General features: G+C 39.8%; 1 protein-coding gene across 1 annotated transcript in view; it reads left to right on the forward strand.

The window, feature by feature from the left end:
* IFT122 (intraflagellar transport 122) overlaps window positions 1–25,318 on the forward strand; it is a 42,815-nt gene extending 17,497 nt beyond the window's left edge. The window contains exons 17-29 of the mRNA XM_072420494.1: window positions 2,134–2,295; window positions 2,395–2,561; window positions 7,056–7,227; window positions 7,794–7,896; window positions 8,002–8,142; window positions 9,096–9,193; window positions 10,977–11,077; window positions 11,826–11,991; window positions 15,554–15,665; window positions 21,523–21,651; window positions 22,928–23,004; window positions 23,085–23,249; window positions 25,136–25,318. Of these exons, the coding sequence (XP_072276595.1) occupies window positions 2,134–2,295; window positions 2,395–2,561; window positions 7,056–7,227; window positions 7,794–7,896; window positions 8,002–8,142; window positions 9,096–9,193; window positions 10,977–11,077; window positions 11,826–11,991; window positions 15,554–15,665; window positions 21,523–21,651; window positions 22,928–23,004; window positions 23,085–23,249; window positions 25,136–25,225 (1,683 nt within the window). The 3' untranslated portion in view covers window positions 25,226–25,318. The remainder of the gene's footprint in view (window positions 1–2,133; window positions 2,296–2,394; window positions 2,562–7,055; window positions 7,228–7,793; window positions 7,897–8,001; window positions 8,143–9,095; window positions 9,194–10,976; window positions 11,078–11,825; window positions 11,992–15,553; window positions 15,666–21,522; window positions 21,652–22,927; window positions 23,005–23,084; window positions 23,250–25,135) is intronic.
* The last annotated feature ends 2,270 nt before the right edge of the window (window positions 25,319–27,588 follow it).

The following is a 27,588-nucleotide window of genomic DNA, read 5'->3' on the forward strand; positions in this document are numbered from 1 at the left end:
TGTTGGCTTTAGCAGACAGTTAGTGACATGACTGTGACTATGGAGATGACTATGACTATGGACATGACTATGGACTTTGTAAAATGCTGTGTAATTTGTCAGCACTATATAAATACATAATAACATGAATATTATTAATGTTGGCAGGTCAGGGCTGCGTACAAATGTGCGATTTTTGTTGCTTTAAACGATCTTTCATGATCATTTCCAGTAACAAAAGAGTGACAGATGGGACAATCGAGCGCTGTAGGCACATCATCATTCTGTTCTATAGGGGGGGGGGGGGGGCAAACATGCGGCAGCCAGCTTCTTTTCTATTGACTTGTACAGTGGTCATTCTTCATTGGTCTGGCCGGATCCATGAACGGCATTGGGCAACAGGTGTGCCAGCTTCTAATGATGTGAGTGATGATGTAAGTGACTGAATGTTTTCTGTAAACACAGCAGATAGCTGTCAGTGCTAAATAAATTAGTTCATATGTGTTGTTCATTTTGTTCTACCTTCTGCTCTCCACAAGCCAGGGGAGGATTTAATAACTGAAGCAGAAAGAACCATCAGTATAGTTAGGAAACCGCAAGATTTATAGGCTTGGTTGCCAAGACATTTATTAAATCTTTTCTGGCTCCTGTCAGCACCCGACTCACACTGCACCTGACATCACAATGTCCTTTTCATTTTGTCTGTCCTCTGGAGACACAGAACCTGGATGTATGCTCGGATACACCTGCAGTTTCTATACGCCTACAGTCACCACAGTCATAGCATTGTGCTAAATGAAGGTCAGATGTTAGCTTAGGGACAGATGTTAGCTTAGGTAGGGACAACGCAAGGCAAATAAATAAAATTACATTGAAGGTCTTTAAAAGTCATTACATTTTTCATACATTTAGACAAAAAGATCTTTAAATTGAGCTACCACATGTCAGTTAAAAGGTAAAATCAAGCTTGCAGTAAAAGTGACTGCCCTGTATTATGATATGCTGGAGGACCTAGTACTTGGGTGAATTAAGTCATTAGTAATGTGATTGTGCACCTAAATTGCCTGCAGTTAAAGTTTGTTCTTGTAGTTTTTTGATTTTTCATATACTTTTAAAAATGATAACTCAAAACAGAACTTATCATCTTTCCCCTTCTAATTCCAAATCTCCCTCTGACATATTTCTAACTGTTAACAACACTATCATTCGTGCCTCCCCTTAGGCATGTTGTCTTGGTGTCACCTTTGATTCTGCCCTGTTAAATACCAGTCATATTTAGAACATTTCCAGGTCCTGTCACTTTCACCTGTGCAACATCTCCAAAATCCACCCCTACTTGTCCCCAGAGACAACCAAACTCTTTGTACACGCTCTTATCATTCATCTGAACTACTGTAACCTCCTCCTCTCTGGTATTCCACTAACCCGACTCTCTCCTCCACAATCTAATATAAATGCTGCAGCCAGACTTATCCATTCTTCCCACCTACCTACTCCATACACAGCCTTCCCACTGAACCTCTTTGTAGTTCTCTTCATTGGCTTTCATTTCACCTTGGTTAAAAGCTCCTGTGCTTTGCCATCAAACCTCTCCACAGTTATTGTCCCAGTTACATTTATGACCTAATAAAAAAATACTCCCCCAGCCGCTTTCTTCTCTCCTCCAATGACCTACTAATGACTTCCTCGCTCATAACCTCATCATACGCACAGCTCTGAGACTTTTCTAGAGCTGCCCAGACTCTCTGGAATGCTTTTCCTTGTCCTATTCGGCTTGCTCCTACTTTCTGCTCATTTAAAAGAGCCTCTAAAATCTTTTTAAGCTCACCTACTTGTCTTCTTCTGTCTGCTAAAACCCTCACTACCTCCTACCATTCCATATCTCCCCTCCTAATGTGTGATACTTCCCCCACCTCATAGATTGTAAGCTGTTTTGGGCATGGCCCTCTCCTCCTCCTGTGTCACTGTCTATATCTGTCTGTCATTTGCTACCCCTATTTAATGTACAGCGCCGGGTAATATGTTGGCACTAAATAATCCTGTTTAATAACTCATATCTCAATAACTCTTTAATACTCATAATTGGTCCATGTGATGGCAAAGTAATCTAGTGAAGTTGGCAAATACTTCATATAAATTCTTTTTGTCTTTTAGGAACGCAAAAAGCGTGGAGATGCCAACAACGACCTGTTTCTGGCAGATGTTTATGCATATCAGGGCAAGTTCCATGAGGCAGCCAAGCTGTACAAGAAGGGTGGGCAAGAGTCCCGAGCACTGGATATGTACACAGACCTGCGCATGTTTGAGTATGCCAAGGTACTATTCATAAAATGCTGGATTGTCCACAATCTTTTAGCCACATAGTGAAGACATGTAATGCTGTATCCAATAGTCATTTACTTGTTTCTTCCCCAGGAGTTCCTGGCATCAGGAGACCCAAAAGAGACCAAGAATCTGATCACCAAACAGGCAGACTGGGCCCGAAACATCCGAGAGCCAAAAGCAGCAGCCGAAATGTACTTGTCTGCTGGAGAGCACATGAAGGCCATTGAACTGAGTGGGGACCACGGCTGGATAGAGATGTGAGTTCACTTCTTACATTTATACTTACATGATGGAGCTACATGGGGCTAAAAAAAGTCCCGGATAGATATAAGTTCTTAAACGTTCTGAAAATTTTATGTTGCACATCTTCAGAAACAAATACCTGCAGTTTGCTAGAAGCAGCTCCTGTGGAATTCTTATGCATATGTTCATGGCACTTACAGTAAAAGAAAGCCGTTCTGTATGCGGAGGTAAAGATAAAAAGTACCCTGGCAATAGAGCTACCCCAGTGTATCAGCTAATCAGGGCCACAAAATATAAATAGGTAGGACTACATAGACACTCTCCCTTTTAATGAGCAAAGTGACTGTGTCAAAGATAAAGCTACATTTTAATTTAGCTGCCCCTCTTTTCATATATATAAAAGAGCAAACACATAAAATGTTGTGAGGATATAAAAAATGTGTACTTGCTGAGAACAGACCATAGGTTTCCCTTTTGTTTGACTTGTGAGTCCCTATAACCCCATGCGCAGAGTAACAGGTGTAAATGTTATTGGCCCCACTTGACCAGTTTCTTCAGGATAACGTCATAAAGGAAATAATAGTATTGGAGCTCCAGAGGCTAACAGCACAATGTCACCTCCCCAATGATTGTCTGTGCAGCAAGACCATGAAGTGTGGCAGGACATCCCACTAACAGCACCTGACGGCTGGGCATGATGGCAGCATCTTAAGTTACGGAGGCCCATAAATGACTTTCAGCTGGGCCTGTTTCCTGCCTCTGTATCTGTCCAACCCTGTTTAACAATTGTATCGGAAATGTGGTGTGCACAAAAGTCCTTAGAGAGATTTTATATATAGGAAGACAATTTGTTTTACCAAACATGTAGAAAATGTAAGGTCCAGCCCCTGGTGATGTCCTGCAGTTATGTTTAGCCTTTTGTTTTGCTAACTGCATACCTGGAAAATCGTTAAGAATCATGGTAAGCAGGAAGTCGGCTATTTGTGGTCATTCAGCGCAAAAACAAGGCTGCAGTTTCCTGTGTTTGCTTCTCCAGGATCATCTTTTCCACTTCCAGGATGAAAGATCTTCCCCTGTATGACACATTCTGCTTCCTGGTCTCAAAGGTTCACACCTCTTCATAAAATATTCCAGACCTTCCTGTATTTTATCTAACATATCTCATCAACAGCTGTGGCCATTCTGCTGCTAAGGGACTTGAATGTCCCAGCATGCTGTGCCACACACTAATGGCCACATCTTGTTATGGAATCCAGGTGGAATTAAGTCTAAATCAGATTGGAAATACATGTTTATCTAGATGGGACCTTAACCCCCTTAGCGTCCTAATTCTGTTTGTATTTTAGCGCAAAAAGTGTTAAAATTTTTTGCATGGAAATTCATTTTACATTGTAGGCCTATAATTCTTAGGCATAACTCACCGAAATATGTCCAATATTTATTAAATTTAATAATAAACTAAATTATATAACATTTTCTTTGTATTGGACTCAATACAGCTATTTTGTATTGAATCCAATACAAAATTATTTGAATTTCCCGCCACTCCTCCCGCCTGCACCAACATCACCGGGAAACCCCGGAGATCGTCTCTGCACACGCTGGGAGACGATTGAAGAAAGAAGACGTGTCTGGAGGAGCTGCAGGGACCAGCAGGACAACGGAACAAGGTAAGTGGGTTTTTTTCATGTTTTAAGCAACCCCGAGTGTGACTCGGGATTACGGCTTTTTGCATGGTAAATCCACTCCCAGTCACACTTGGGATTACTGCTTGGGGGATTAACATAAATCCATACATGGTCTTATTATTAAACAGGATTTATATAGCGCCAACATATTACAATCTCTGAACATAAATAGGGGTTGCAAATGACAGACAGATACAAACAGTAACACAGGAGGAGGAGAGGACCCTGCTCCAAAGAGCTTACAATATATGAGGTGGGGGAAGTATCACACAATAGGAGGGGGGAAATGGAATGGTGGGTAAGTAGTGGGGGTTTAAAAGACAGAAGATGAGGTTATGAGTGAGCAAGTCATCAGTAGGTCATTGGAGGAATAAAGAGAATGCCTGGGGGTATTTTTCTACCAGGTCAGAAAGGTAAGTGGGGCATTTCACTTCACACCATTCAAACCTCTCCAACATTCAGTTGCATTAATTTGTACATTTTGCCTTTTTCTGAGGTTGTTCCTCAAGCACAAGGATAAAATTCTTCCAGCAGATAGAACTTTTTTAAATCATAGTGTAAACTTGCATTACCTGTTTTGTTATCCAGTCTTGTGTACCAAACGGCACTTCCTTTGCAATAATAAACCAATGTAATCAGTAGGATGCTTGAAATAATTGCAACACATAACATTGCTCAGGATCCAAGTAATAAAGCAGAAAGTCATCAGTACTCCAATGCTGTCATTTCAACAATCTATTGTGATTACATCACATTGCATAGGTCATTTGGTCAGCTTCATGGGGCTTCCCAGGCTCCCCTACCATTTCTTTTTATCTAGTACAGTCAGCAACCCTACTAAATATCCACTGGGGATAAGCCACATATAAAGTTAATCCGAGTCAGACAGGCTATATTACTTCAGTGTTCAACACAGAAGCTGAGTGGGAAGAAATTGTAGGTGGGTGGCAGCCCCTGTATGGTGACCCAACTTCTCAGTACCAACCCAAAAACAGCCAGATGGGGCCTGAAAAGTGTCGGGTGATCCACCCAGCTAAAAGGGCTGGGGAGAACACTGGACTTCTTTACAAGATGTTAAGGCACATCCATTGTGTAGAAAGTCAAGTGTGCATGTTTAAAAATCATATGTGGCTGCCACCGTGTGCATAAATAACTTTAATCTTTACAAAAACTACTTTCTAGTATCCTGCTCCTTTACTCAAAAATAAAGGTCTGCATGAGAAGGTGAATCCTCAGCTCTTTATTGGGAGGTGTGATAAAACTTTTTATTTTTGTCTTGTGTACTCCCACTGGCTATTGTGGTTTCTCTCACCATCTCTGATGTCACTACAGAACACAATAGTGATTTAGGGGTAAAGGGAGAAACCGCTGAAAAAAAGCACTGCAGGGCTCTCTTGATCAGATATGCACAAATATTGCAAAGCAACTCTATGAGAGCCAAGTTTAAACACATTGGATGCTGGATGGAAGCATTTATCTCTTCCAGGCTTTATCTCTTCTCCTTAGTTTTATTTCTTTGAGTAACAGGGTCACTTTAACATTTCTATAAAAATATTTACATTCTTACTAATCACTCTCATATGTATATTTAAAAAACATTAATAAAGAAACTTTAGAATGACCGTGCATTCTTTTTAAATGTCCCTTTTTATTACAGGGGGATCCTATATTTAGTTACACCGCTGTCTCACTTTATTGGCAGCAATGTAGTTTGTATGTCTTTTCTCGGCTCATAAAACTATCTCCAAAGATTTATAGGTGAGTTTTAAGGGTAATAAAAACACATGGGGAGCTGAATGATGGCGTGTTTCCTGGTAGCAACGAAAGGGAAAGGAGCCCCTAGGTCTATGCTCTGATTAACCTTCTCAACAAAGAGGGTCCTGCACTGGAGCATTGTGGGAAATTCCAGTGCAGTTTTATCCTTACACTTGTTCCTGAAATAAATCTTTTTATTTTGGTTGGCTTAGTTGCTCCTCCAAAAAATGGATCTACGGTCTTCCAGCTAGTTTCTATTGCAAGACATTTTCATCCAGTTTATCTTAAATTGTATTTGTTTACTAACTACAAAGAAGAGATTTAAATGTTATTTCACACATTGGTGAATTAAAACTTGAATTTAAAATGAATGTAGGATAAGGGGAGGCTTTAAAAAGTACACATGAACCTGAACCCAATCACAAAAATGTAATCAATTGCAGCTTACCATTCCTGGCTGATAGGACTAGAGATCACTTTCTTCTCTCATCTCTATGAATGAGGGGGAGATAGTCTGTATTTCACAAAGGATGAAACTTTGTGTTGAGTTGATGAAACTTTGTGATTTCATAGCAGCAGAGGTACTGGGCCTGATTTATAAAAGCATCATTGCAGCTAGGTGATCCAGCAAACCTGGAATGGATCTGGTCCATGATTCAAAACATTTGCTAGCAAATGATTTTAAGAACTCCATTCCAGGTTTGCTGGATCACCCAGCTTCACTGATAAAAGTGTATCCCCTCTGACCTTGAAGAGATTTAATGAATCAGGCCCACTGTGTTTTCAGTCCCCTACTATAAGTTACAAACTTGCTGGAATTATTGAACACATCTAATGCTACAGGTTTATTGGTGTATTTATTTCAGTTTATTTGAAGGATTTACATACACTTCAACTTTCCAGCATAAAGAAAAACTAGGGATGTCAGTTTTGGGTGGGCTACAAAATATGATGTGCAGCAGTCAATGGCCTTAGCCATTTTCTGATTTCTATCTGCAGCGTACTTCACGCCATTCCTGCAAATATTTGACATAAAGACATGAACATTTTATTTTTACTGTGCAGGTTGATTGACATAGCACGGAAGCTGGACAAAGCAGAGCGAGAACCGCTGTCAAAGTGTGCTTACTATTTTAAAAAGCTGCAGCACCATGGTTACGCGGCAGAGACATACATGAAGATTGGGGATCTGAAGTCCTTGGTCCTTCTACATGTGGAGACACAACACTGGGATGAAGTGAGTGATCACTGCTGTGTTCATAAGGCATTCTAATCCAAGTAGGACACCTATATACCCCGCTGCTCCCTCCTCATTTATTTCAGATGCAGGGAGTAAAACCAAACCTTTGTGTAGGCTATGAGTCAGTAGTGTGATGGCTTACACAAAGCTATGGACTGGAGAGGATACACTTTCATCAGTGAAACTGGGTGATTGATGAAACCTGGAATGCATTGCATCCAGGATTGAAAACTTTTGCTAACAAATAGCAAATTACATTTAGGAAATCCATTCCAGATTTGCTGGATTACCCAGCTTCACTGATGAAACTGTAAAGAGAAAAATGGCCAAAGTATGTGTATTTCAGAGCATCCTGTTTGTAAAAGCTAGCAAATTTAAACTTGCCTGCATTTGTCCCGGGTGCATTCCTTTTGTCATTTTGTTGGTTTAAATAAAAACAAAAAATTGATGGTTGCAATGAGCAACACTTCAATTACACTATTTTTTTCTCTCAAATTGTCCCTATGCAGTGATTGTGTGCTCATCTGAGGCCTTATTGCTGTATGTGTATCTTCTGTTCTCAGGCTTTCACCTTGGTAGAGAAATACCCTGAATACAAGGATGAGGTTTATGTCCCTTATGCCCAGTGGCTGGCAGAGCATGACCGCTTTGAAGAAGCTCAGAAGGGTAAATAAATATTCTGTTTGTTATATATCATATATATGCATTGTAATGTGTGCAGTGTATTTTAAAATAGGTTTTGAAAATTTCTCTCCTTTTTTTGTACTGTAGCTTTCCACAAAGCCGGTCGCCAGGATAAAGCAGTTCAGGTGCTGGAGCAGCTTACCCATAATGCCGTAGTGGAAAGCCGGTTTAATGACGCTTCCTACTATTACTGGATGCTGTCCATGCAATGTCTGGAAATTGCAAGAGGTGCGTAGAAACTGCATTCATCTTACTTACCAAGTTATAAACAATCTTTTTAGCTAACTTTGGAAAATACTGACTTTATATGATCTGACGTCAGCTCACAACTGAATAATGTACATGAGTTCCCCTATCCAATCTTTTTTTGTTTCTACCCATCCAAAACCATATGATTGGCCATTGATTACAGCTCAATTTTGAAGATGGGTCAGACGCCTTCAATTTAGAATACTGCATATATGTGGTTTCTAAAAACTATACATTTGTGGTACTGAGTTAAACATTTTTTATAGGAGTGCAGTATAGTTCTAGTGACCACACAGGTAGTAAGAAAATATGGAACCCAGAAAGTAAGTAAACCTTACAGTTGTTTTACCTACCAAGGGATTTGTATTTCTGTCCATTCAATACTTAGTTTTTACACAGCACATCAATGTCTGGCAGGCAGAGACCTGGTTGGGCTCCGCTCTGTTTCCCTCCCCCAGCATTTTAGTTTACAATGTATGTAAAAAAAAGCAGAATGATGAGCTTTGTTACTTTGCTCTGCTCTCCTATCATAATTGCTCGTGTTGGTACATGAACACAGCAGCACAAATGATTGCCATTTTGAGCTGCTGCTTCCTCTCCAGGGATACCTCTGTTGTACAGGATATTGCAAATGTAGGATACATTTACATTGTTTTCAGTTAATAAAATGAATTTAACTATGTATTTACAGAGCTATTGTACATTGATTTGTGTCTTTTATATCTTCCAGGGGATGGGATTTAATATTTAGCATACTGACATATAGTTGCAGTTATAAACAAATTAGAAAGCTTTGCACAATATAGTTTTTCTTCTTGTGCCTGAAGGCTTTGTATAATCACTTTGTGACTTATCTGGCCAAACCAAAATATGCAGGGTTTATTGGAAGCTGAATGTTGTGTTAATGATACACTGTTGACTCCTTCCTGCAGATAACGAGGCAAAACAGGAATCCATGTTACAGAAGTTTCACTATTTCCAGCATCTGGCCGAGCTCTATCATGCCTACTACCCCATACAGAGATATACAGTTGAGTATCTAACTATGAATAAAAAAAAAAGGGGGACCTATGATTGACCACAGGCCCCCAAATGCCTAATTTCCTTTTGCCATGTATATGTGTATGTATTTCACCATTTTTCTTTTTGTTATTACAATTGTAAATAAAACTTGCTAAAAAGCTGCATAAATACCAGGTAACAATTATCTGGATTTTCTTCTTGAATAATGGGTGTATTGGTTGTACTACCACTAAAAACTTCACAAATTTGTGAAATTGCACTGTAGGCATGTAGCAGATTTTCTTGGAAATTGAAGCAATTATCAAAGCAAAAAATTAAATACTTAGATAATAGGATGTCAATGGATATGTATTTCTCTCCATCTAGATCCAAGATTTACACAGCTTTGCCACAAACCACAATCCTATATTGCAGGACAGGCAACATGATTTTGCTGCTTACATACAGTTTTCATTGCTGGAAATTATCTTACATGATAGTTTCCAGTAACGGATAAACAAACGAGCAATGTACACACAGCGCCCGTTCTGTTCTATGGAGGGGGAGGAGTGGCATCCCGCTGTTCTCTCTCCTTCCTTGAATTGTACTGTCTGTATTAGCCTGTCATTTGCAATCCCTATTTAATGTACAGCACTGCGTAATATGTTGGCGCTATATAAATCCTGTTTAATAAAAATAATAATAATCGTTGTTTATGAATCCATCCTGAAGGATTCACGAAAGACATGGGGCGATTGCTGTACATGTGTCAAATTCTCCCCCAAGACAATCACAACTGTTTCTCTAGGGCAATATTCAGCCTTAATTAACTCTTTCAGGTCTTCTCCCTCCATCTTCCTGTAATTGGACAGTACAAAGAGAAGCAGCAGACAAAATCATTTGTCTGTCACTCTACTTGTCCCTTGTTCACACACAAGCCCTGTAGCACAAATCTTGTGCTGCCTACCCAAGTCTGATCTCTGCAGTTTAAAGAAGGCTGATAGTAGGTCATTTTCATTATTTGAATTAAAAAAATAAATGTTTTGATGTAATCATAAATACAGAGGTGCATTCACATGTGGCGTTTACATTTTTAAAGATGAACTTCAGGCAAACAGCTAAATATACAGCTGAAGTGCCTATTTGTGAACTGTACAACTTGCCAATGTATTCCTAAGCCTGTATAGCCATTCTGATCCATGCACCGCTAGCATATATCAGAACCAGTTTTCTGACTTTTAGTGCAGTAAACTAGTAGAGCTTGGTCAAGGACAAGGTCAGTCCGGTCTTCTCCCTTACTTTGAACTTGTTCACATGGCTAAAACTACATCACTGTTCATGACAATAGAGCTGTATTATCTGACCTTCATTTATCTCATTCTGGGATCTCATTCTGTTCAAGTGAAATCATCATCAAGAGATAGTTTAATTACTTTAAGCAGAGATAAACTAAAACTCTGTCTTTACCACTGTGGCAGTAAAGCCAGAAGAGGAGGGTCTTCACCCTTGCCTTCCTTTTTATGTGAAGTAAAAGTTTTGCTGATAGGTCCACTTTAGGCTGTAAATAAAAAACACCATATTATTTTAATGGCTTCATATTTGAATGAAACAGATTGTTCAACTTTTTCCTTGCTGCAGGTGTTTCCTGGCAGCAGTTCCATAATCCTAGGTGGTCTATTCAGATTTTCATTATTTTTCCTAAAAAAGCTGCATCTTTTGGAAATTGCAAACAATTGGATAATTGGAGTAAAAACTCCTATTGTATGGTACATCATTAACTTTTGTATAATTGTTTTTTACTTTACTTTCAGAATGAACCGTTTAGCTCACATCTTCCAGAAACATTGTTTAACATCTCCAGATTTCTGCTGCACAGTTTGACCAAGAAGAGTCCCCTTGGAATTTCAAAAGTGTATCCCTTTCACTGTTGTCCAACTTCACTAGTTGGTAGACAGACAAGAGTTGCATGAATTTTACAACTTAGGTGGCCAGAATTAGGAAAGGTGATTGCAGGTTGCTTGTTGTTTTTATCTTCCACATTGTCTTTTGTCCTAGTAGTTGAAACAAAATCCATAAAAAGTCTATATTTAGTCACTTATCATGGAAACTGTACAGCATGTAAAACCTGTCAATTTTCATGTTATTCAATTAAAAGGTGAAGCTAAGCAAAACTTCAATGTACATTAGAATGTAAAAAATGCATTAGAATCTTATCCTGTGTATCAGCAGTGTGAGATGGGTAAAGACACTGTCTTTACCTACCAGCAGCACTGACTGCTTGTCTTGCTATTCTTTGGAGAAGGATATAGTGATGTTGTTACTGTGCTGTCCACTCTTTTCTTTGCTGGAGAAAAAGCTGTACCCGAGGACCTGTTGTGCAGGAATCTACATTTATTGTGTGTTCCCTTTGTCTCTGCTGCTTCTTGAATATTCTTGAATTATCCCACCAGTCATTCCTTCAAAATTCCCGCAAGAAGGCCAAGGACATCTTCCACAACTCGGGTCCTCTTCAATAGGTGCTAGTACTTATACTGAAAATATATGTGAGAATATTTATATATGTTCCATTAATTCTTCTAATAAGAATACCTGGTTGAAATGATCCGCTGTTAGCTCTGAGTTCTGGCCAAACCTTTTACTTCCTTAACACAACTTCACAGGAACACCCTGTACACGCTTGTTAAACAGAGCAAGACCCTTGGAGCGTATAAACTTGCACGGCACGTATATGAAAGGCTGCAAGGACTTCGAATTCCCAGCAAATTCCAAGAGCCAATTGAACTAGGCATTATCACCATCAGATCCAAGCCATTCCATGACAATGAGGTAAGTGCTTTATACTAAAGGGGAAACGCAGGTACATAGACACGACCATGGTGCAAGCCAATTTATATATATCCATAGTGGGAATGATATTGAGATATAGGGGATTATATTAAATGACCAGGGCACATTTTTTGTTTAGAGCTTTATTGAGGATCTTACTTAAATTTTCGCAGACATTTTCAGTAACAATTTTGCCTTTTCTAGCCGAGTACATACAATTTCAGTGTTTCTGGCGCTTTTCCCATGCTATAAAAGCAAGCAAGCCAAGACAATTGCCTAATGGGAAAGGCAAGGTGTAATAAAATATATGGCTTGCTGTACATGTTTGATGGCATTTCAGAGGCCTACAAATGTTTCCTCCACTTTGTAAGCATATGGTTTATCCGTGGCTAAGGGTCTGAATCCTCACCTGTAGCTTTTTAGTCCAGTTTTTGATCCAATCAGTAATTGAAAATAAAACCTAAGAAATGTTTGAAGTTTGAAGATTTTATGCTGTAACTTACTATCAGCCTTCCCAGAATTTATTAGCATGAAGCTATATACATATCATATTTGTCCTATTTGATCACTGAATGACTAACAGGTAGGCACTGCTTCTGTTTCCAACGGGGAGAACGCAACGGGATGCCTTCCACTTATCCTCACCTCTCCATAAAATGAGCAGTGCTGTATTAGCAGTGCACCCATTCATTCCAGCTGTTGCGGAAAACATTACTAAAGATCGATTCCAATGACAATGATCTGCCATCTTTGTAATAGCCTGATACATGTAATAATATCTGGCTGTGATGGAGGTAAAAGTCGCCCACTCTTTAACCTAGGTATACTTTGAGCTTAAAGGTAGAGGTGACTGGGTATTAAGGATTTAAAGTAAAGATAACAGAAACTGTTGATCCAGGGAACATCCGATTGCCCTATGGAATCAGGAAGGAATTTTTTCCCCTGTTGAAGCAAATGTATCTGTACCAGGGTTTTTGTTTGCTTTCCTCTGGACCAAATATGTCTTATAGGGTTTTTTTATATCTGGGATATGTTTATTTCCCTAGTAGTTGAACTTGATGAACTTTGTCTTTTTCCAACCTAACCTACTATGTAACATTATTATTATTATTAAAAAACAGGATTTATATAGCGCCAACATATTATGCAGCGTTGTACATTAAATAGGGATTGCAAATGACAGACTAATACAGACAGTGATACAGGAGGAGAGGACCCTGCCCCGAAGAGCTGAGGGGGGGGGCTGAATAACAGTGTTGTTAACAGTTAGATATATGTCAGGGGGAGATTTGGAATTTGAGGGGGGGATGATGATGAGTTCTGTTTTATCCAGGTTGAGTTTCAGGAATCGGTAACTATGTAACCCTTCTGTCATGTGACACTGTTCAGGCCTTGGCATTGGATGCTAGTCCTAAGTACTGCATCATGGCAGAAGGTCATATGCTCCACCTTACCTGAAAGAAATGGGTATTTTTGCAGCGCTGTGCAGGTGGGCTTTAAGGAGATCCTATGAATTCGCCCTGAACTGACTCAGTGACAGGGTATCTTTAAATGCAAAATGTCCAAACTTGACTGGCATGCACTTTTAATGAAAATCAAAGGGTGCTTAATTCACATGTATCGGATTCGCACACTTCCAAACTTTATTCCGATGGAAGTCTTGTTTGACGGTAAGGTAAACAGTGTCGTCTGGGCCCCAGTAAGAAAAATAAACTGCTGGAAATCTGGAGAGCAGCTCAAATAAATCATTATCTAATTAGGCTTCAGCAGAGAGGGGGTTAACCTCTCAGAAGTTTCACATCTGGCTCTGCTAAGTGTTCCCAGCTGCCAGAGAATTACACAGGAGATCTCTGCATTAATAAAGAAAAAAGAGTATTGGCAGAGTGGGCCATGTCTTGTAGTAATGTTAAATTTTGAGACTGGGGCCCGGTGCTACTCCAGGCTGCTGACAAGTTTTGATTCATATGGAGATTCATGTTCTGTAATAACTGCAGCCAGAATCGAGCACAGTGAAGTATGTAAGACTATGTGTGAGGCAGTTTAGAACAGGGTTAAGGCAGTAAAACAATGAGCAAATATAATCATATGACAAATATTGTATTAGAAAAATTTGTGACATTGATATTGCTCTGACAAAAATAAATTGTTAGGTTCTTATTTAGTATTATTAAACATGATTTAAAATGTGTTGGCAGAGCACAACGAACAGTAAAGTTTTGTGGGCCGTTTTGGAGATTTATGGCAATAATTTAAATATAAAGGTAGGAAAATCTATGAAAGTTTATTTATTCATCTTCTACGATGTTTTTTTACTAATATATCTAGAGTGACCCAGACATCTACAATCTTAACCTAGAGTGCAGTGCTGAGCGTCTTTCTAGTGTGTTCACTGTAACCGATATGGGTCATAGCAAACATAAGATGGACACGTATGTTATGTGCTTGTCATGCTTGGAGAGAAGGAACCTGTGGGGTACTATGGTTGGTTCAGTGGTGGTGTGAGTAAAGGCACAGAATCTAAGCAATCTGTTGCCAGATTGCAGTCCTTGGACACACCATGGTGGGCAGAACAATGTGCCGTATCGAATCAGCAGCCAGAGAGTGGTTAAGAAGGCTGGGGTCAATGTCGGCAGCAGACAAGCGAGGTCAGGAACAAAGCCAGGTGTCAAGAGTCACAGGGGTGGTGAAAGTAAACCCATTGTTTCTTTATGAATATTGTTCCAACATGTACTTTTTTTAAATGACCCAATGCCATAACGCCCCTTGCTTTAACTTCTGAACCAAAAAGAATCCTAAATGTGGTTCTCCCGGTAGCAAAGCTCACCTAACTACCTCGTCTCAGCATATCAGGTACCTCACTTATCTTGTCTGTAATTCAGCAGCTCAGGTCACCTTGCTGCCCTGCTACCCTGCTCTGTGATTGCATTAGAAATCCTTGACTGGAAAGCTTTTGGATCATTGCTCTGAACGGAGGTGCAGAGTTCACTGAGCTGCACTCTGAGAGCTGAGTGGCTGAGTTAGTGCTTGGAGAAGAAGGAGGGTGAGCTGCACTGCTGAGTGACTGATGAGAAGGGAAATAAGACCTCATAACAGACCTTCTGTTTTTTATCATTTGACAATGTTTTAGCCCTGTGATTGGCCACTCGTGCCCCATTCACTGCATCCTAGGATAATGAAATATGACACGCTTCCCCATACCTGGAAGCACTGGGTATTTCCAAGGACTTAAAACAGAAAATTAGAGCATGGTGAAGTACCGAATTCCTGTCCATTCAGAGCAAAAATAACAGATTATTTTTAAATATAGGCCACCCAAGATATTTCTATACATTTTATTTTATTCACTTTAGTAAAAATGCCATAAGGGTAGAGTTTGCTGCAATTTTTTTTCCCCTCCAGCACAGGTACCAGGATAATGTAGTCCTGCAACATATTACCGACATGATAATCATAACACTTCGCAGCAGGAAGGAGTTATAGAGAGAAAGAGGCACAGTGTCAGGGTGATGAGAAGTTGCCAATTTTAGTCAGAGAGCAACTGTCTGTTCTTGTCTTTCCTCAGGAATTGGTGCCAATGTGTTACAGATGTTCCACCAATAACCCCTTCCTGAACAACCTGGGAAACGTCTGCATCAACTGTCGTCAGGGCTTTGTCTTCTCCGCATCATCGTATGGTGAGTTTAGTGGGAACAGGCGCAGGGGCTTCTGTGCTTATGTTTCTTATAAGAATCGATTTGTTGCAAAAACATCGACAGCTCCTTGTAACTTTAAAGTTCAGTCCATCCAAAAAAAGCAATATTTCAGTTTTCTGGAGATTCATCAGGCAGCATGGTGGCTTAGTGGTTAGCGCTCCAGCCTTTGCAGTGCTGGGTCACAGGTTCAAATCTCGGCCAAGACACTATCTGCATGGAGTTTGCGCAGGTTCTTCCTGTGTTTGTGGGGGTCTCTGGTTTCTTCCCACATTCCAAAATTATGCAGTTAGGTTAATTGGCTTCCCCCAAAAAATTGATCTTGGACTTAGATTATGAGCTCCTTTGCAGGACAGCTAGTGACATGACTATGGACTTTGTACAGTGCTGTGTAATATGTTTAGTGCTATAAAAATAATGTGTAATAATAATAACAATTAGAATAATATCAGCACAGAGACTGTGTGATCTCTGTGTTCGAAGGGCATTATAAATGTATAATAGTGTGTTGGCGCTATATACATACTGGATAATAATAATTTAGGTTATAATAAAAAAATAAATAAATAAAAAAAACTTCCATCTGCTGTGCCTATTACTAGGGGTTTCACCATCTCTGCATTAAAACCCTGGGTCTGTATACCTCCCCTCGCTGACCTGCACCCCTGGTTTGAAATCCTTGACTTTGAAGGCTTCTAAATCATTGCTCTAAAAGGGGGAGCAGAGTTAACTGAGCTGCAGAGTCACTGTTGTCAAGGTAGAACTGAATGGCTGAGTTAGTGCTTGGACAGGAAGCAGGTGAGCTGCACTGCTGAGTGACTGATGAGAAGCGATACGTTCCTGGGTTCATACACCTGCTGCTTCCACCAGAGCTGTCGGAGCAGTGTTTGCAGCTTTGTTAAAACCTTTGGAAGCACCCTTAGCTCCAGTATAAGGATCTAAACACAGCTCCTTTTGGTAGGGCTGACAATCGCTTTAGGCAAAATGTTAGCTGGCTTTTAACAGGCTTCAAGTAATGCTAAAGCTTCTTAAAGCCTGTTTAGATCCCCATGTTGTTTTAAAGCTTACTGACCACTCTGTGTGTGTGTGATTATATAGGTAGATAGATTTATATTTAAATATATATATTTCTCCACCCACAACGCACACGACAAATGTGTTTTCAGTATGATAACCGCCCAAGACGAATATACAAATCTGTGACTATGGTATACAGGGAAAACCGTCTCCATATGTTTCCACCTTCTTCAGAGAGAAGTTTGTGTTTTTCCTTTCAAGGGGTCAATGACTCTAGGACATACAAGTTAATTAAATGCTTCATCATACCTTGCAATGTTCCAGAATTTATTTCTAAACCCTTCTTGACGGAACATGACATGTTTAATGTGTTATAAATAAATGTAAAGGTTAAAAACGACCTGTGCTAGAATATAGGAGGTGGAGTTGCTGGCTGGTTTGTAATGTTTCTAGCTCCGGGGTCTTTATGCTGCTGGTGGCTAATACTACCTAGTGAGTCAATTACCTACGTCTAACATGCAAGCATTGAAGGCTAAGCACAAACTGCCTTTTCTTTTAATCCTTCAGTTGCAATAAATTAGGAGGAATTATTTAGGCTGTGTATACACATTAAGATTATTTAGGCTGCGTATACACATTCAGTTTTTGTTGCTGGAAACAATCTTTCATGAAAAGAGTGACAGATAAAGGAACGAGCACCATTCTGTTCTATAAAGAGGGTCAGTGGTCATTCGCCGTCGGTCATTCATGGATCTGTCCTGATGGATCCATGAACGATGTTGACCGACTGCAGTATGCATGTCATATTCTCGCCCAACCGTTCGTATCGATTGAGAATCATCTGACACGTGTACATAGACTTCCAGTGAGCTGAGGGCTTTCTAGGTCCATATCACAGCTCTGAGCCAATCAGTAAGCATTAGCATTGTCACATAATAGCTAAATAGAGCAGAGGAGAAGTAAAAAGATAAGGTATGTATTGCTTGTGGGGGTGGGTGATCCAGAACTTGTTTGCCATGCATGGGAAAAGCACAGGTGTCCTTTAAAAATTAAATGCAACCCTGTCTGAATGACATAAGCACTGCCTGTGTATCCTAAACAATTCGTTTTTGCTACATCTTAGTGCTACTGATTTTCTTGCAGTACTTTTTGTCTATATGCATGCCAGCAGAAGCTGATGGTAACAATAAACTATGCCTGTATAATGTGTGATAAACGGCTACGTGTAGTCTCCATTGGATGACATGGTGACAACATGAGAGCACATTTGGGAGATAGGCACAGAGCATTGCCACTGTGGTACAGAACGTGCCATAGACAAAGACCCATAAGGCAGGATTATCAAGGAACAATTTAATGAAAGCTGCAGATTTAAAAACCTAACATAATATTTAGCATTTTAGATTTCAGTGACTGGACCTAAATATATTTAACTGGACATATATTTAAATAATGGAGATTTGTCAGCCAGTCATTATTTGCCCCCTATTCGTAATAGAATAGAAACTGCTTTGTCAGCCAAATCCACGAAGAATTTCCCAGCAGGTTTTATACCAATGTATTGGTCTAGGAAGAAAGTATGAGTACATAAAAAAGCCCTTTTTAATGTTATTTTAACATTTTGGGGTGGAGAGGTGAATTTTTCCATGGTGAAGCCCTCCATTCTGCATAGTCACTTACCAGCAGTCCTCCTCCTCCTATGTTAGAAGATTCAGAAGGGTTTGAGCTGCTGAGAAGTGTGATATTCTATTAGTGAGATAGGCAGCGTACACAACCACAGCAGTAATTACAGGACACTAGGTTAATCCTTGCTAATCTATGCACAACAAGCATTAACAGACTGTTAGATGATACGTCTGTCATTTAAAGCTATATTTAGCCAGGTTGAAATAACAGATATTGCAGAGAGAAAAGAAGATTCTGCTTCCTAATATAATGAAAAGAGAGGAAGTTCAGAGCAAGAAAATAGAAACTGGGCAGCACTAAGGATTGGGAAATAAACTCCTGGTTTGGTGGCACACAACCTCATACTTTGTGGGGGATCAAACTGCCGAGTTCACCACATTTTTTTATTTTTTTCGAAGACAAAACAAATGTAGTCCAGGGACATCTAGAATTTGGCTAACAATTTGTTTACATCCTCTTTCCTCCTTTGCCATAACAGTCCTGTCATTCTCTACCTCCCACAGTGTACAGCACCCGGCTCATCACTATACATCAGGGAATTACACAGTGGGGAGCATTGCACCCCCTAACAACCACATCAACCAATGGAAACTCTGCTACCAATGAGCCCTGGCAAATAATTGTATAGGGGACCATTGGATACTGATCATGTAGAAACAAGCAGACAATTCCTATCCACATCTAAGGATGAAATTAAAATCTGGCTTCAGTTTTGCACAGTAGTACAGTCTTCTCTCCTGTACTGAAACTGCTTACTTTGATTTCACAGCACACTGTAATTGTATCACAATGTACATTACAATGTAGCTGCAACAAGTCAGGGAGAGCCCACCTTATTTTTTTACTGGAAGAAATCAGAAAGTTATGTGCTGCACCACGTGACCCTTTCTATTATTATATACCGGTATCTATAATGCTCTGCAAACACAGGGATAATACAGCCTCCATGCCAATATTCTTCCAAACAGTTGTCCATTGTATTACAGTTCTCCAGTTTCTGACCTAGTGTTTTGTGATTAGGAATGGCTCAAATAATGACAAGTCTTTCTTATCACAGAGGAAATCCGGAGCTAAACTACCTGCAGTCAGATAAAAGTTGGTATTCACAAATGATTCCTAAAGAAAGATTGTTCTTGCTGGCCAATATCACAATCCATCATTCTATACATAGAATGATATGACTGTTTGCAGAGCAGAGCAGACCACCGTTTTTATTGCACCAGGCTGAGTTTAATTGTGGATCATTATTATTTATTCATGACCAGTTTTTGTTGGTTGGGAGTCATTACTTTGGTTCAACATGTATCTAACATCTGTATGGGACAAAGGCTATAGCTGCGTACACACCTGCAATTTTTCTCGTTGGAAAGGATCTTTCACGATCCTTTCCAACGAGAAAAGACTGCACGATGCATGAACGATGCTGTACATACAGCACCGTTCATGCTCTATGGAGAGGGGAGGGGGAGAGCGACGGAGCGGCACCCTGCTGCGCGCTCTCCCCTTCCCTTTCATTAGGATCGGTCGTCGTCCATCGTCCATGGATCCGCCAGGACGGTCGTCGGACGATGGACGACGACCGACTGTACACACGGCAGATTTTCGCCCGATAATTGGCCGATACCGATTATCGGGCGAGAAAAATTTGCCGTGTGTACGCAGCTTATGTACATGTCAGATGATTCCCATCCGATTATCGCTTTCAGGCTAGTATTGGATGAGAATTTGATGTGTGTACAGCGGCCGTCCGACATCATTCATGGATTTATTCTAGCGGATCCACAAATGAGAGTTGAAGGACCGCAGTGCAGTTGCTTATATACTGGTCCGCTTAGAATCCAAGTTTTATACAGAAAAAGGTCTGGAGAGCTGATTGGGTACAATGCATCTTGTTTGCACCTTTGATTAATTAGGTATTCCAGCGTCTGTCTCCCCCCCTCCATACACCGTGCGCTCATCCCCTGTCATCACACTCAGCAACACGCAGCGCTGTGAGACAGATTACCTCTCACCTTCCAAGCTGATTTACAGTTTATCCAGTAAGATATTAAGGTGACTTGAACAACCATGCTCAAGGTTTTTCCTCCTCTATATTCCAGCAACAGAATTATTTTCAGGCATCCACAATAAATAGAATTTAGCTGAGGGAAAAGCACACATCAGACAATTGCATATGTTACATATTAACAAACAAATATGGAGCTGTGCCTATAACTGTTATATATAATTCATAAAAAAATGTACTTGGGAAGGGGGGAGATAAAAGGATGACACTTGGGAATTAAAAAAAAGGTTTTAAGTGGGGAAAAACCATGTTTTATGGTCTCCCCTCCCTTGAAATGTCATGCATGAAAGCAGAAATTTACATTTTGTTCTTCTATGCCGAAACTTCTTTACTCCCCCGTTTGACACGGTTGGATGGGATTGGACAAGGAAAAAACATTTGCAGCTTTTCCATGCTGTGGTACACTAGTTTCTATCCCATTAAAAACAAAGGAGGTTAAAGTTTAAAGGTTTTCTTTGAAAAAAACAAACAAAAAACTTTAATACAATAAAGCTTTTGTTATACATTAGACCTTTATCACGTTGTAGAAAGTATTAAGGGAAATTTTAATTTTTTGTTCCCATTGTATTCTATATAATTAAATATTATTAAATATAAGGCAGAGTACAAAGATCCATTCGCATTCATTTCTGCACCAGAGGAGATTACACACTATTATACATTTATAATGTTCTATGAACACAGAGATCACACAGCGTCCATGCTGATATTATTCTTATTCTTCTTATTACACAGTATTTATATAACGCCAACATACTCATATGTTGTTACCACAGTCTAAGGTCAGTTTTTAAGGGGAAGCCAATTAACCTAACTGCATGTTTTTGGAATGTGGGAGGAAACCCACACAAACACAGGGAGAACTTGCAAACTCCATGCAGATAGTGTCCTGGCCGAGATTTGAACCCTGGACCTAGCGCTGCAAAGGCCAAAGTGCTAACCTTGTGACCACCTTGCGGCCCATTGTTCCAAATTAGAACTGAGCTGTTATCCCCTGTGTAGTGCTTACCAAAAAACCAACATACTGTAATATTAATTGTGCTCATTCTGGTCCTGTGTCTTATATCATTACAGAAGTTCTTCCGCTGGTGGAGTTTTATCTAGAAGAAGGAATTTCTGATGAAGAAGCCATGTCGCTTATCAACCTGGAAGCTCCTCAAAGTCAACCCAATAAAGACAAATGGAAGGAGGTATCCTCGGCTGGTATCCTTTGTACTCAAAATTATTGCCTTTTTCTTTTTTGAGAAAGTTGTTGAAGGTTGCATACATGACCATCCGGTCCTTTGACTCCATTTCAGTGCAGTCTTACATAAGATCCCTGAAAAGAGAGTGCTACTGGCAGGTCAGCCCAACCAGATGAAATTGCTTGCAGGTTCTGGCACTAGGGTGATAAAGATGTATTGCCTATCATGTATTCTCTATCATTCTGTAGAAAGCATCTGTCCAATCGTAGGTCTTGGCTGTGTATTTTTGAAGAACTTTCTCAGTATTTCTTTAAATAAACATGTAAAAGAGACCAACTTAAGGTAATATAAACCATAGCACGGTTTGTTTACACATTAAAAACCTTTTTATCTTAGTTTGTTATTTATATACGCACAGATTTAACCATAATAAATTCACTTTAGAACAGTGTTTCTCAAACTTTTTAACTTGGGCGAACTCTTGAAATAACGGTCGGTTGTTCCGGGAACCCCTTCTATAATTACTATATCCACAGCTCACAGTAGTGTGGTGGTCAGTGGGAAGAAGGCCTCTTACACTGCTGGCCGTTGGGAAGAATGTCACCCCTAGCGATAGCCAAAAAGATAATTGGTATCAGATAACCTCACCTGAGAGGCACAAACTCCTCCTCATTGCTCATGGAACCCCCAGCAACATCTGGAAAAACCCTGGTTCAGAAACATTGCTTTGGGAGCTAACCAAAAAATCTCTACATTTTATACAAAAATATATTTCAAGTGGCCAATCACACCTTTCCTTTAAAGGATATAACTTCACTACACCAGTAAGTATTAGCATTACTTGAATAAAGTGACTCCTAAACATTTTTAAAACATGGCTTCACAATCACCCTCCTTATAGGTCCCCTCTGCCATCTCTCAACAGCTTTTTGTAATGACCACCCTCTTATCCTGTAACACAGAATGCTGTATTTAGAGCCTGTGAGAAACTGGCCTCAAAACATCAAAACACACCGGTAAGTGGGCAAGTAGGTAAATACCGTCAAATTTACTTTTTGTCTTGCAGGGACAATGCCACCTTCAGGTAAATGGTCAATGACCAGCAAACTCATACCGGTGTACAATGCACAGACTAAATTTTCATGCACTTAAAAATACCTGTAGAGAAATGTAATTGACTTGTTGAAAACATGCCCCTTTGCAGACTTAGGTGGGGGACACATTTTTTTTGTCCTTCTAGATTTAAACATGCCACAAATTGCAGATTTTTGAGTTGGTGACCTTAACAAAGACAGACACCCAGACGCTGAGACTAGATGATGAGGAGGAGCGCATAGACGAAGACCCTTTCACAGCAAAGTTAAGTTTTGAGGTGAGTGACTAGTTCCTTTACATTTAAAAGATCTAAGAAGTAATTTGCAAGCTTACAAACTCTTGTCTTCTCTCCTGCAGCAAGGCGGCTCCGAGTTTGTCCCAGTGGTTGTGTCTCGCTCAGTCTTGAGATCCATGAGCAGGAGGGATGTCATGGTGAAGCGCTGGCCGAAGCCTCTAAAGTGGCAGTACTACCGCTCACTGCTCCCTGATGTCTCCATCACCATGTGCCAGTCCTGTTTCCAGGTATGCCCTGCCTATGGGTTTCCTCTCTTGATGGGAATGATTTTTTGTTCAGATGATAAACTGATAATGTAGGAGCACAATTGCAAGACATAGACAGAGCATTTTCACACTATAACAGGAAGTATCTTACCTTAAAGTAAAAACTTTAAAGCCAATTTGGTGGAAGGGTTTACATATGAGTGAACCTCTTATTATCTTCTGCTGACATTCTTTAATTTAAAGGGACAATAAATAACATTGAATAAAAAAAGGAAAGTCAGATTAGATAAATAATTGGATCAGCATTATACTATAGTATACCTTAGAGGTAAAGTATGAATATTGATTGCTCCTCTCCATACATAAAAAAGTGACACTCCCAGTGGGGTATACCACCCATTGGATAGACTTAATTAATATGTTAACAAATGGGACTACCCTAATGGGTGGGTGCCAAAATTAAGCTCAACATTCCAAAGACAACAATGAAGCTGGGTCTATCAATTCAAAATATGACCTGGTACATCACCAGGTATTCCACTGGGATTGGAACCCAGCAGGCCAAGGTAAGTATATCCAACAAATGGCACATCATGGATGCCATTACTATGACATTGGTTGGTATGTAAAGTACTGTCAAGTATTATTAAAATTGATATAATAAATAGTTGTGTTGATTATGACATTATATCTTCGTTGTCACACGTCAGGCCTGCTGTGACCCTATAGCACCTAATAAGACAAGGAGATTAACACAGGAGGTATATTACTACTTTAAAGGATGGGATTGTCAGAGAGTCTCTATCTGTGTAATCACTGTATGTTTTATGAAAATAATGTCCCTACTAAATATTTTATTCTGTAATATCATCGTCAATATTAAATGTTCCCCTTCTATACAACAGAAAAAATGATCAAGATGCAGTCATATTATTAATTCTTTACACTAAATCTAGACATGAGGGTATGACCTCACATGGCTTGTGACCTGACATAGTTATATAGGTGAGGGGAGATAACTGGATCCTTAGGCTGCATACACACGTAATAATTGTCATTGGAAAAGATCTTTCACAAAAGGCTGAATAATGCATGAACAAGCAACGTACATACAGCGCTATTCTGCTCTATGGGGAGGAAAGAACAACGTAGCACCCCGGTGCGCTCTCTCTTCTTTACTTCTATTACAATCGTTCAGCGTCCCTGGATCTACCAGGATGGATCCATAAATGACGAGTGCTGTGTACATGCCAGATATAAAATACTGATTTACCTAAGTCAAGTCAAGTCAAGATAAACTGGATCTGTAGAAAGTTTGTTATTGTGGTTACAAGCAGAGCGATAAAAAATTTAATAATGCAATTTCAAAGAGCCTGATTAATCAAAGCTCTCCAATGCTGGAGAGGATACACTTTCATCAGTGCAACTGGGTGATCCAGCAAACGTGGAATGGATTTCTTAAAAGTAATTTGCTACTTGCTAGCAAATTTTTTCTATCCTGGACCAGATCCATTCTAGGTTTGCTGGATCACCCAGCTTCACTGATGAAAGTGTATCCCCTCCAGTCCTGGAGAGCTTGAATAAATCAGGTCCAAAGTCCCAGTATGGACTGTAAACAGAATTATCTCCAAAGTAATTTGCAAAGTCAATAGAAAGATTTACCTAGATCTTTCACTGGACCAAGTATGGCACACACAATCCATTTGATACCCATACCACCATATGCCTGTATAAAATGGTATTTAACTTTAAAATCCCAGTTGTTTAGTGATCCAAAAAATCCTGAGAAGGCTGCTGGGTGCCACCATCAGACCCAACAATGCTCTCTCCTTATGTCTAACTATATTTCATCCTTCTCCTCCCTCTGTGCTAAATCATTTCTTTTTTTTTTTTTTTTTTTTTTGCAGATGTTTCACACAGAGGATTACGAACTTCTAATCCTGCAGCACAACTGCTGCCCCTACTGCAGGAAACCAATAGAGGACCCCAGCCAGTGACATTCCCAGCCGGGATCATACACACCAGCACCAATTGTCAATCTATAATTATTGTGTTATCTTTATATATAAATTATTAAATCTTTTTCTACATTTCTGCCTGAGTCTGGCTTGTTTTCTGCAGGACAGCAAGCTGCGAAAAGTAACATCTGATGGCCGTGGTTTATGGCTTCGTTTATGGTTCTGCAGCCCCTTTTTTATTGTTTAGCTTCAGTCTTTAACAGTCATCTATAGAAGGGTGATGATATGCTGTGGTAGCAAACTTTCGTTTTGTATTTGATAGACAATGGAATTGGGTAAGGTTAGACCCCTCTTGTCAGGTTTGTATTACTTCAGAGTGTGTGAATATGAGAAACTAGACCCAATTCTTGGATCAATTTTGCAGTGTAGAATAGAAGACGATATTGTAGAGAGCAGTAGCTCTGGATAGGCAGAGGGGCCTCAGGTCATGCCTTAAATATGGAAGAATGTAAAAACCAATGGGAATAGGATGCAAAAATGTTATAAAATCCAGGATAAAAAGCCCATCGGAACTCTTCAAAGTTCTAAGTCCACCAATATTTTATCCCAAAGAGCACTCCAAGCAACTCCATGAAATACAGTTTAAATCTCTGAAATGCATCAGATTTTTTTCCTGAAACTTTGGTGGGGCATCCTTTTTCTTTCAGAACTACACATTTAAATTTCTATTTTCCCCCATGCTACGATTTCCCTTCTCTTTCTGTCTGCTGACACCTTACTTTTTTTTATCTTAACAGGAAATGAGGGGACATCTCATAGAAAACACAGCAATAAAAGAGAGCTCTATAGCTTTGAACAGCTTATCAGAACTACCATCTGCGCAAGGCTGCCTGGGAAAAACAGGTCAGCTATGATACTAATGAGTGGATTAGGTACAAAGGAGCTCATACATTTCACTGACCTGCGCAACATTGATATTGTCCACCTTAACCCAGTCCATACCTTGAAATCTCTGCGCTTCACTTCTACCTGCAGCCTTGTTTCCGTCCAGCTTATTGCCATGTCCTTACCTGACCTATAGAGTCAGCAGTCACAACTATATCTGAAATCTTGTTTTACCACTGCTATGTTATAAATTCTTGCATGGTGCAACTTTTTGCAAGGTCATAATCGGGCTATGGTGGGACTTTACAGCTCTAAGTATGTGGATGCCACTCAAAATGACTGAGTTTAGGTGTATGCAATAGGCTCGATTTAATAAAACTCTCCAAGGCTGTAGAAGATACACCAGTGAAACCAACAATGGGTGCTTGAGATTCGTAATTTCCCATCTCGAAAGATAGCACAGTACTACACTGCAGAGATGGAGACATAATCTTGCCCCTGTACTTGGTCAGACCTCATCTGGAGTATGCTGTCCAGTTTTGGGATATTGTGGAATTGGAGAGAGTGCAGAGAAGGGCAACTAAAATAATAAAAGGAATGGAGAAGCTCAGCTATGAGGAGAGATTAGCTGATCTGAATCTATTCTCCCTTGAGAAGAGACGTATAAGGGGGATATGATCACCTTGTATAAATTTATAAATGGTCAATATAGAGAACTTTCTTCCCAAATATTCACTTTGAGATCATTACAAAGAACAAGAGGGCACTCTTTGTGTTGGGAGTAAAATAAGTTTAATCTTTGTATAAGGAAGGGATTGTTCACTGTAAGATCTGTGAATATGTTTTAAAGTAAAGATAACAGAGACTGTTGATCCAGGAAACATCCGATTGCCTCACCGGATCAGGGAGGAATTTTTTTTCCTTATTGGAGCAAATTGAACCAGGCGTTATAAGGGTTGTTGTTTTTAGGGCTTTTATCTGGGATATGTTTATTTCCCTAGTGGTTGAACTTGATGGACTTATGTCTTTTTGAACTTATGTAACTAACTACATATTAATGGCCATGGTTTAGGATTGGACATACAACAAGCTCATATGTTAGATTGTAAGCTCTTCTGGGCAGGGTTCTCTCCTCCTCCTGTGTCCCTGTCTGTATCTGTCTGTCATTTTCTACCCCTATTTAATGTACAGCGCTGCGTAATATATTGGTGCTACATAAATATAATTTATTGATAATGATATAGGTGTGACGGTCAGGTGTCCTTTTGGCCACTTACTGTTTGATGGCTTGATTTGTGTTCTGATCAGGTAAAGAACCACTCACCCTACTTGTTGTATGCAAGAAAATTCCATTTTTTTCTTAGGGACAGCTTCTATGGGCTAACAAACGATACACAGAACAACAATGATTGGTGAGCATAGTGAAAGGTCGGTGTTCCTAAAGACCATAGATTATTCAACTCTTTTGTCAGTTGGTCACATGATTTGTCAGAGCTGAAAAATACTTTTTACAGGAA

Source organism: Pyxicephalus adspersus, chromosome 8 (genome assembly GCF_032062135.1).
Source record: "Pyxicephalus adspersus chromosome 8, UCB_Pads_2.0, whole genome shotgun sequence".
In the NCBI taxonomy this organism is placed as follows: Eukaryota; Metazoa; Chordata; class Amphibia; order Anura; family Pyxicephalidae; genus Pyxicephalus; species Pyxicephalus adspersus.